Source organism: Rhamphochromis longiceps, linkage group LG23 (genome assembly GCF_057381845.1).
Source record: "Rhamphochromis longiceps isolate RC_006_pf linkage group LG23, R_longiceps_female_GT1.1, whole genome shotgun sequence".
Classification (NCBI taxonomy): Eukaryota; Metazoa; Chordata; class Actinopteri; order Cichliformes; family Cichlidae; genus Rhamphochromis; species Rhamphochromis longiceps.
The window spans coordinates 17,391,072-17,402,509 of record NC_140578.1 but is presented as its reverse complement, the minus strand read 5'-3'; the positions used below and the strand labels follow the sequence as shown (position 1 = coordinate 17,402,509).

Below are 11,438 nucleotides of genomic sequence, written 5' to 3'. Positions count from 1 at the left end.
AAAGACTGGGAGCAGAGCTGAAAACAACCATTCAATCAGTGAGTATCTTCGACACCTGAGCTTTATTCAAACTGTTATTCAAAATGTTGTTAGTACAAAGTTCAACTGGTGCTCCCATTAATCCTGTGATGAAAGCTTTATTTCACTAAATGTTTCTTCAAAGCTCATTTCAACATGTTGAAGTCATGAATGAAGGTGCAGTCAGAGTGGATCACATGATTTGTATCGTGTGTCATGTGTCATGTTCAGTATTGTCACACATATCTAGATTATCTCTGATATCATAACTGCTGAAACACTGATGATTATTTTTGAAGTTATTACTGATGGCTGGAAAGTCTGAATGCAGCTCTCTGTCTGTGTTGATTTGTCGTCCTCTGAAGGTGAAAACACAAACTGCATGATGTCACCTGTGGGTGTGGCTGTTCCTTCCCTACACTCTCTGATGTCATAGCTGCTAAATTAGATTGAACTGAAGCCAGACTTAAACATAAAACAGCATCAGAGACTCAGAGAGAGAGAGTGCTGCTCCATCTCTGGACCAAAATTTATGTTCCACCACCACGCTGCAATGAATCCTGGGATCGGGTGGACCGACTTGTCCTTCAAATCCAGGGAGAAGGAGGACACGTTTGTAGGAGCCTCGGATTCTGGATGGGCTTCGTCGCCTTGGTGTGATGTAATCGACCTTCAGATGAAGCAGAGCCTAAATTTAAACACACCTGCTGACTTCATGTGTTCTGCTGTGACAGCTGCCATGTGTCACAGCGTGGATAATAAAGCCATCAAACTTCACTCAACTCCAGTAACACCATCATTGTTGGATGTCCCGATGACTCATGAACTTTAACCATGATAGAAGCTAGCAGGAAGTTAAGATGAAGATGAACAATGTTGTGACAGAAGGACAAAGCTGAAACATACAGATGTGTAGATCTTTGGACGTAAACACAGGTGGAAAACTAACCAGCAGCCATGTTTGGAGAATTACTGAAGTTGGCTGAATTCTCACTTGTTTTCAGTGCAGTCCTTGTATTTGATGATTTTCAAAGGAATTGCTTTTGTTTGTGAAGCACCTGAACTGAATTATGAATCATCATAATCCAGACCGGAGCGATGCAGGACGCTCAGCTTCTTTATTTCTGTCCACTGCAAACACAACCTGTCACCGTCCTCCTTCTAGGACAGGTTTATTCTGCAGAGAGCCGATCGTTTCCTGTCTATTGTCCTTCATGATGGTCCACACTGAGGAGAGAAGCACATGTGATTAAAGCTCTGATACATCTGTAGAGAAATCAGTGCAGCTCACTCACTCAATAACTCACTGTCTTACCTTCGGATGTCATCATTTTACAACATCTTCTTTTTGGTCCATTAAAGAAAAAGAAAAAGAAAAAAAAAGACAATTTTTTAGATAACACATTGTTTACATCTGATACAATGAACACTGAGAAAGACACAAACACGCAGTCTTAACTGTTTGAGACTGTAATTAAACAAAATCTATAAAAAAATAAAATCACTGTCAAAAATGATTATGATCTAGTAAAAAGAACAATTTCTTTGTTTCCTAATCCTCACCTGTATTTACACTCCAAAACCCCTTCATTTTGTAATGCCGTAGTAATAACACTGCAGCAATAATGACAACTACTAAGAGCATCACAGTGATAATGACAACCAGTGTCATATGATTACTTTTTTCTCCACACTGAGAGTCAGTTGCAGATGTTCCTGCTGTTATCTGCTGAAGGTTGAGTGAGTGACATCTGGAAGGACAGAGGGACACTGTTAGAGGACAGTGTGCAGATGTTGCACATGTGTCTCTGAAGCTTCACTTACTGTGTGTGTTGCTGACAGGAGTGAAATGTTCCATTTGAAAATGTTCCACTGCTGCAGTCAGAGCACTCAGTGTCTGTGGAGACTGTTCCTGATGACAACATGACAACAACGACATGTGCGGATAAGTGTGGGGCTTATAGTTGTACATCTAATAAATAATGTGGCTACTAATAAACAATAATTACCATATTAAATCACTATCTTCTTCACACACTAAGAGTTTAACTCGGTCTGGGTTTTTGGTTGGCTGATAAGCTACAGTGAAGGATTGCTACAACTCCTCTTCCTCAGCCTGTGCTTTGAGGATTGTGACAGTGAGTAACTCGGGGAGTTGACTCACTTAAACTAACATAATCATCCTGTTGTAATCAGGTTTCTGTAATCATGTCTGTTTTATCAATACTTATGGCTCATAACTATGACTTTACTGTGTATGAAATGTTTTAACAGTGGCCGTAGAGTTTTAAATGTTCGTAAACTCTACATCCAGATCAACAGAATCAACTTTTGGGGAACATTCTTCCTTTGTCAACTTGCTCTCCTTCCTCTTCTTCACATGCAAATTCATGCTACAGTTTACCATCTGATGCTGCTTAGTTACATTCTCTGATGAGAACCTTGCAGTCTTGTCTTGCTTTGACATTCAACCTTCTGCACAAGATGTAGTCCACCTGTGTGAACCTGCCTCCACTCTTATTTCACTTCATGTTCCACCCTCTTCCTAAAGTATTTGTTCACCCCAGCCATTTTGATCATTTCCCCAAATCCACCACTATCTGTCCTCATCACCACTGTTCCTTCACCTGCATGTATACAAGTTTCTGCTCCAATCCCCAGCCTCTACAACATCACTAAACTTACTCCAGAATACCTCTCTCTCTCTTCCCACTAACTGTACCACATGTGGGCCATACACAGCAACAACATTCAAGGGAACATTCAGAAAGCGGACAACATCCCACCTTTGAGTTTCACCTTTAGACTCATGATCCTGTCTGAGCCTCGCTCCACCTCCACAACACTGCTGACATGCTATTACTTTAATATTACCCCTACTCCCTTCCTATCTACACCATGGTATAGTTTGATTCCACATCCAATGACCCCGGCCTTTCGTCTGTTCCACCTGCTCTCCTGTACACACATTATTATCTACGTTCCTTCTCTCCATCATAATAGCAGCTTTCATTCTTTACCGTCATAGTCCCTAGTGTCACATTTCCTTCCTTTTCTCTCACTGCTTCCTAAGATACCTTCCGCCAGAGGCAGTCTTTGATACACTCATTCTCGATGAGTCAGAATTTTGTTTTAGCACAGATTTTTATGCCAGATGACCTTCCTGCACCCCCCACCCAACATTTGTTTTATTTATATAAAATAAACATGATCAGGAAACTTAAAGGTACACAAATCTACCATTCTGACTGATGTACTGTCCTGGTTTACAGTGTTTGTGTTCCTGTGCTCTCTCACAGCTGTGTCCTGTAGGGTGGACACAGTAGAATCCCTCCAGTGGTTCACAGAGTGCATCTGATGTTACTGTACACGGTGTCTTTATTCTGAGACCAGAACCTGCCAACATAAAAAGAACGTACTCAACATGTTTCATGTGTTTGTGATTCATGATTTCTTGACTGAAAAACACCTTTGATCGTTATGACAATCAGGAAAGATGTGACATCATCATGTTGAATATTTGGATTAATGAACAAAGACATCCCTTAATGTCTTGATTTGATTTAAGATTAACAACAATTAACAACAAAATAACTCTGTTGAGATCTGATTCAGTGTCAGGGAATGAAGATGTGAACATAAATGTACCCGAGTCACAGTTTGTACAGTGATGACATCGTTCCAGTCCATTAGGTTGATCAGTGTAGGTTCCAGTCATGCAGGGCAGACAGGAAGTACTTGACTCTACAGTGCAGTGACTTTTCACTCGATTTCCTGATGAAAACAAAAGCAAGAAATCAAACTTTTTTTTTTTCACCGTGCATCCAACGTGTGTGCTTAGAAAGCACATGCACACATCATTTAGTTGGTTCTTACCTGCAAGACAATTTGGACAGCATTCATTTCCTATCTGATACTCTCCTTGATGGCACGAGAGACCGAGACCACTAAAGACTTTCATCAGAATTATCTGAAGGGAAACAAAAAGGTTTAATCTGATCATCCACTGCTTACTAGACTAACAAAGAGCTTAAGAGTGCATACCAGAAATGCTGCAGCATTCGCAGGTTTCCTTCTTGAAGACATCTGATCTGACAGGCTGAAAGTTTCCTTGATCCAAAAAATGAAGAAACGTCCCTGAGATTTCAGATGATGGAGTTCTAACCAGAAGAACAGCTGGACAACATCTGGAAACACAAAAAAACAACAGGTTAGAGATTACCCAGCAACAGGCCCTAAAGCGTTCTAGACGATGATGAACCAACGTAGTCAGATCATAATGAAGCTGATACTGTTTACACAAGACTTCACACAGTTGAGAGTGAAAGGGCATCAGGGGAGGCAGAGAAAAGATTTTAGCAGCCACATCTGTGCCTCCATGGTCACAGCTCATACAGTGACCATGGAGTCTAATGCTCAACTAAACCATCAGCAGGCGACCGCGGCTCAGGGGGTTGAGAAGCCCATCTGTAACCGTAAGGTCGCCGGTTTGATCCCCGGGCTCTCTGTCCTGGTCGTTGTGTCCTTGGGCAAGACACTTTACCCTACCGCATACTGGTGTTGTCCAGAGGGGCCGATGGCATGATATGGCAGCCTCGCTTCTGTCAGTCTGCCCCAGGGCAGCTGTGGCTGCAACTGTAGCTGCTTCCACCAGTGTGTGAATGTGAGAGTGAATGAATAGTGTCATTGTAAAGCGCTTTGGGTGCCTTGAAAAGCGCTATATAAATCCAATCCATTATTAGCCACAATTATTGTTTTAATGCATTTAAAAGCTAACAGACAGCACAGTTTTTGTTTTTTAATGATTAACTTGTTTATTAGGATTTTAGTTTGGTTTTGTCTGACCAACATCTCAGTCCATTCTCCGTACTAGTTGTTGGTGGTGATGGACCATCTGGTAGTTTTCCACCAATCACCGATAAAGGAGAGAGCATCCAAAAGTAAAATTAACATTTTTAAATGTTACTGTGACAAGAAAATACTCATTTATGTTGTTCGTAGGTGAGACTGTAGTGCTGTGAATTTCAAACATCTGACATCAAGATATTGATTATATGTGATTTGTTTCCTCCTTTAAATCACATCTAACAGGTTCAAGTCACATAAGTTGGTGTGACGATCCACATGAGCTGAGCTCATGAAAGATGAAGCACATTTGCTTATTTCATACAAACCATTGCCACAGCGTTGGCTTGTGTTGAGCAGGCAGCTGCCCATGTTAAACATGTGAAACACAAATTAACATGTTACACAATCACACCTGACAGAACAAACAATATGTAGGTAAATCTTCAGGTAAACTGTTGAGCTGATGGTGGTGACACTTTATGTCACACAAGTCCAGTCAGAGGCTTCTTTATGGTTTGAATTTATTGCAAACATTTGAACTTTGCATAGTTTGCATTTCATATCCAAGGTAACTTTGGACATGAAAGGTGATATGTCAAATACTGACATGTATTTGCATGAACCAGAGGTTGAAAGCTCTTTTACAGCGAGGACATTCATAAAACCACAGTCAGCACTCTAACATGGATATAATGTTTGTTCCACACATGCATGTTACAGTCCGTGATAATTGCATATGTATGTCAGTATAGTTGTGTACAGCTATCTATCAGCTCATCACAAAATAAGTTATTCAGTACATAAGTCCAGACTGTACTGCAGTCTTATCAGATGACTTCACATTGAGAGAATGTCAACTATGAATGGAGCATTAGAGTACGCAAAGGTCGCTATGAATAATAGGACAGCGTTTTCTCCAGCATCTCCTCCAATCACCTCTCCATCCTTAATCCCGATCACGTTTCAATCCAGGTCAAGGAAAGGACGCTAGGAAAAGGAGGTAGGACAAACACTTGAATGCTCCCATTTTGTGGTTTAAATAAGTTCTCTGATGACTCTGCAATAGTCAGCCTCATCACTGATGGGGACGACAAGGAGTACAGAGGACTGACCCAAAACTTTGTAGATTGGTGCCAGCAGAACTACCTCCAGATCAACACCAGTAAAACCAAGGAGCTGGTGGTAGGCTTCCGCAGGCAGAAACATCCTCAACTGCTACCACTGAACATCCAAGGGATGGACATCAAGGCTGTGGACAGCTACAGGTACCTTGGTGTTCATCTGAAAAACAAACTGGACTGGACTCATAATTCAGATGCCCTCTACAGGAAAGGGCAGAGCAGGCTGTAACTACTGTGGAGACTCAGGTCGTTTGGAGTGGAGGGCCCACTCCTGAAGACCTTCTATGACTCTGTGGTGGCCTCAGCTATCTTTTACGGTGTGGTCTGCTGGGGTGGCAACATCTCTGCTGGGAACAGGAAGAGACTGAACAGGCTGATCAGAAGGGATGTTCTAGGATGCCCTCTGGACCCAGTGGAGGTGGTGAGTGACAGGAGAATGGTGGTTAAGCTATCATCCCTAATGGACAACATCTCCCACCCCATGCAGGAGACTCTGAAAGCACTGAGCAGCTCCTTCAGTGGCAGGCTGCAGCACCCATGGTGTGGGACGGAAAGATTTCGCAGGTATATGACCAAAATCTCATATCCCGATATAAGAATTTATAACGATATAAATCACAAAAATGTAACATTTTCTGTAAATTCTGTGAATCTTGGGCAGCTCGTCTTGAGGGAAGTGTTTCCAGCTGCACGTAGTGTACCTGGAGTCGAGTGTTTTAACCAATGCATGAAACTATACATTTTTAGACATAAGTTGTAACAGCTGCCGTATTCTTTGTATTTATTACACGGCGTGCTGCGGGGAAAAGCCTGTTCTAACATTTGAGTCTAAGGTTTATTTTTTAGCACCTGGCAGCTCTTTTTTAATTCTCATCCGTAAATAATCTGCTCTTTCACGTGATTCAGTTTATTTTGAAAAGTCTCAACAGGATCTTGAGCTTTATTGTGAAAGGTTTATGTGGAACATAAACAAGCGGACACGCGATGCTGTTACCTTTGTTGTTGCTAACCACAACGCATAAAAACAGGCGCTTGTCCGTCCATAGTGTGGTTATATAAAATATAAGAGAAAGAGAGAACTTTAAGAAATTAATATAGTCACTACAGTGACCATCAAAACGATGAAAAAATATTGCCGTAAACAATTTATTTTGCGACACCACCAAACAAACGATAGCGTAAAATGAAACGATAGACTTTTTATATCGTCATCCGATATATATCGTTATATCGAACAGCCCTATTTCCTCCCCACTGCTGTCAGACTGTACAACAAAGACTCCAACTGATCAAACACACATATCCATATATGTGCAATAACACTAAGTGCAATACTCTTTTCTGGCATCGTATTTTTACTCAGTCGTATATAGAATTTGTATTCTATTTTTATCCTATTGTATATTTTATCTACTATATATAGTATTTCATTTTATTCTATTCTGTACAGTTGTGTACTGTAGTTATTCTTATTGTATTCTAATTTTTGCTAAATAACTTTTGCACTGTCCACTTCCTGCTGTGACAAAACAAATTTCCCACATGTGGGACTAATAAAGGTTATCTTATCTTATCTTAACAAAAAACAAGGACACGTAGCTACTTCCGCATGTCTACGTTCAGCTTCTGCTCAAACTGCACGATTGACTCGCAGAGGTTACAAGTTCGTAGGTCACCATGCAGGGCCTCACACTATACGGCTCGATGCTCTAATGCGACCTGAGTGCTCACACTGTGCGTCCATAAAATGAAGGTTATAGCAGAAATTCTGTTGCTTGCTCTGTCTTTCACACACACAGACACACACCGCCACCATCAACTTTGCTAAATTGCTAATGAAAAACATTGATCAGGCAGCTGTGATTGAGCAGCAATGTAAATCCAACTATTTTCACGGTTGTTGTGGTCGTGATAATTTTGTGAGGCCACATCGAAAAGGCTCAGATGAGCTTGCCAAAATTCTACAAGTTGTGCCTCCATCGCTTGTGTCCAGACAGTAGCGGTTTTTGATAGGGCGACACGGGCGGTTGCCTGGGGCGGCATTGTGGTGGGGGGCGGCATCACGGGCATCGGCAAAAAAAAAAACAAAAAAAACTCATGCTGCCCCGACATCAGCCAGCGCATATTGGGAATGGCATAGGCACTGATCGGTTTTCTATCGCCCTTTTGCTGGGAGTAAGGGGACCGTCCGTTTGCGAGGTGCGCCTGCAGCACAGGGAGGAGAGGGCGGGGCGGCGGGGGAGTCTCTGGCTGGCTGGAGCAGCATCTAATAACCAACTCACAAAATAAAACAAAAATAAAAACAAAACAACAAACACGAAAACACCAGACATCATGATACAGACTTATAATTTGCACCAATGTTTTTTTGAAATTCTATATGCGAAAAGTGAGCGCCAGAGCCCTCGGTGCGCCTGCTTGCTGCTGAAGTCAAAGTAAACTTTATTGTCATCTCCGCTACATACAGTCCAGTATATACAGCAGTGCAAGTAAACAAACAATAAATATAAGAAGAGTAAGAAAATAAATATACACTTTAGGACTAGTGGTAAAGGATCAATAACAATTTAAAATTTATATTTTACAGTTTGATGATTTAAAGTCTCACACACAACCTGTAGAAAGGGGAGGGGGGCCGGCTGCTTCCAAATAGAGCAGATTTCATTCATAATGATGTAAATTCAAGCCCATTATGTATTCTTGATTTGAATCCTGGGTTGTGTGAAATCCCAGAAATACACCCTAGACAAAGTGCATCTGTGAACTAAGGTGTAGGTCTATTAGGTTATGTTGTGGCGATCCTCAAGTTGGGGGATTTGTGTTCATACTGCGTGCAAAATGAAAACCAATGGAAGATGGACAAGAAAAGTTCAAAGCCATCAGGTGCTCAGTTTAGAAAAAATAGAAGAGGAGGAGAAATGAGCAAAAGATACAGGTCAGCAGATGTGTCATTGGATAATGGCAGGTCATCCTGAAACAATCAGAATCAGAATACTTTATTAATCCCTAATGCCGGGCTCACACTGTGCGATTTTGTCAGTCGCGCGATTCAGCTCCTGTTCAAACTGTACGGTTGACTCGCAGAGGTTACAAGTTCGGTCACCATGCAGGGTCTCACACTATACGACCCGATGCTCTGATGCGACCCGAGTGCTCACACTGTGCGTCCATAAAATGAAGGTTATAACAGAAATTCTGTTGCTCGCTTTCCCTCTCTGTCTTTTACACACACAGACACGCACACCACCGCCATCAACTTTGCTAAATTGCTAATGAAAAACATTGATCAGGCAGCTGTGATTGAGCAGCAATGTCTATCCAACTATTTTCACGGTTGTGATAATTTTGTGAGGCCACATCGAAAAGGCTCAGATGAGCTTTCCGAAGTTCTACAAGTGCCTCCATCGCTTGTGTCCAGATCACACGCTGCACTGACGTGCTGCGCCGTCTTTTTCGCTGACATTTGTGTTTGCGCGTGCGCAGTGTGAGAAACTGCGGTGACACCCTCACGACGGTCGCGAGGATTTCAAACAGTTTTGAAATCCTGTTTGAAATCAAACAGGCTTGAAATCCTCACGACCAAGCGATTGATGATCGGGAGCTGGTCGTGAGGTGTTAATCGCTTCTCGTTACCCCACGTATACTATACGATGCACGACGAAGGCCAAAATCGGGCCGATCGCCAAAACGGTCACACGACTCAAAAATCGGCTCAAACTGGGCCAAACATCGCACAGTGTAAGCCCAGCAGGAAGTCCAGCATTAGCGATGTCGTGCTGTCTGAAGGTACACTATTCCGGTAGGACAGAGGGGGTAGTTTCACTCACCGAGATGCGCTCCCCGTGCCTTCACCCCACAGACTTCCCGTTGTACCGGAAACGATTGCTGAATGTTGATTGGTTGATTCGTGGGGCGGCCCGGGAGTTAAACTGAAACGGTGAATAGGGACTGTTCATTGTTGAACACTCTTTTTTGGGGATGTGAACGCTGTGCCGAGCTCCCACCTTGTTCCAGAGCACTTTTATATACGAGGTTTCTGTTAATTGACATAAAATGCCCTTTGGTGGGCGTAGCCATCGTAAATAAAATTATCCAGATAGTGCAAAACAAGCATCAGTAACCAGCTGAACTATCACTTAATAACACTGGAATAGTATGAGTGGGCATGGAGGAGGTCCTGATCAGCAAGGAAACTGTGAACAGTTTTAAAATATAGTTATAAGTAAAGCTTGACGTCCCTCCCCTTCTTCATATTTCAGACATCACCAGGAGTCTTTGACAGGCCTCTGCTCTACTGTACAGAGTATAGACAGTAAACACATTCATGTTTAATGGTACATCGTTTTGATCACGACAAGATGAAAAACAGACTAACCCATCCACTCTGCTCTGTCCACCAGAGTTACTCTGTGGAGTAACACGTGGACAGGTTGGCAGTCTGTTACAGGGTTAACTCACACAGACAGACAAGCATTCACACTCACAGCATTATAAACATAAACTCTTCATTGAATTTCTTCAAGCTTGTTCTTCATTCAGTTCTGTGCTGCAGACTGTGGATTGAACACCTTCACTGTGACTGCAGACTGGAGGAAGCAGGAAACACAGCTGGATGCATTCCTGTCCACTGTGTCTGCTCCACACTGAGGAGAGAAACACTTTCACAAACTGTGACTGTTCAATAAACCCAAGTATGTAAATGAATCCTTTCTGTCCTGACATGCAAGATTGGACCTTTGTCAGCTCAGATACATCCAAAGCACACGCAGGATGGAAGTGAAGTCAAAGCTCACACTAACCTAACACATAACCAGTTTGTTCATGCAACAAAAGCAAAAACGGCGCATTTGTCAGAAACAAAACAATAAATCAGTTATTCATAAATCACATCCAGGCTGCTTTTGTTGTTCTACATACATTAATATGTTGCCATATCAACAATAAATAGGAAATAATAGGAACAATATAATTAGAGAACTTGTATTGGAGCGGTTGCCGATCATTTCATCATATAAAGACAATAATGCTAATGAAACCTGAACACTCACAGGTGAATGTGTTAGCTGTGCTGGCACTGACATGACTCTTACTGATAAATCTGTTTGTATTTGTTTTGACAGAAGAAGAACATTTCTGAAAATACAAATGTTTTACACGTCTCGCATCATTATTTCATAAGTGGGACACTGAGGCCTCTGGAAACAATCAGATCGAGGCTGTGACCTGTTGTTTGGCTGGGTTCTGTCACATGCTGCTTAAAATTAAAACATGTTAATAAAGTGGTGAATTGTCCGCTGTCAGAGCTGTTACTGTCAGTGTGAGTGTTAAAAATCACCTAAATGCAGTCAAATGTTGTCATTTTGGAGAAAAGTTCAGCAATTTTTTCCAGGAAGTCACGTCTCAGTCTGGGAGGAGGCAAGCAGTATATATGTATACTGTATATGTATATAG

General features: G+C 42.0%; 1 protein-coding gene across 1 annotated transcript in view; it reads right to left on the bottom strand.

The window, feature by feature from the left end:
* Window positions 1-43: 43 nt before the first annotated feature.
* The window catches only part of LOC146641550 (uncharacterized), a 42,489-nt gene continuing 31,094 nt past the window's right edge, over window positions 44-11,438 (bottom strand). Inside the window, exons 13-21 of the mRNA XM_085397967.1 lie at window positions 9,815-9,912; window positions 4,063-4,205; window positions 3,895-3,988; window positions 3,667-3,792; window positions 3,259-3,414; window positions 1,843-1,930; window positions 1,582-1,769; window positions 1,334-1,362; window positions 44-1,245 (exon numbers count right to left, since the gene is read on the bottom strand). Coding sequence (XP_085254093.1) covers window positions 1,346-1,362; window positions 1,582-1,769; window positions 1,843-1,930; window positions 3,259-3,414; window positions 3,667-3,792; window positions 3,895-3,988; window positions 4,063-4,205; window positions 9,815-9,912 — 910 coding nt within the window. The 3' untranslated portion in view covers window positions 44-1,245; window positions 1,334-1,345. The remainder of the gene's footprint in view (window positions 1,246-1,333; window positions 1,363-1,581; window positions 1,770-1,842; window positions 1,931-3,258; window positions 3,415-3,666; window positions 3,793-3,894; window positions 3,989-4,062; window positions 4,206-9,814; window positions 9,913-11,438) is intronic.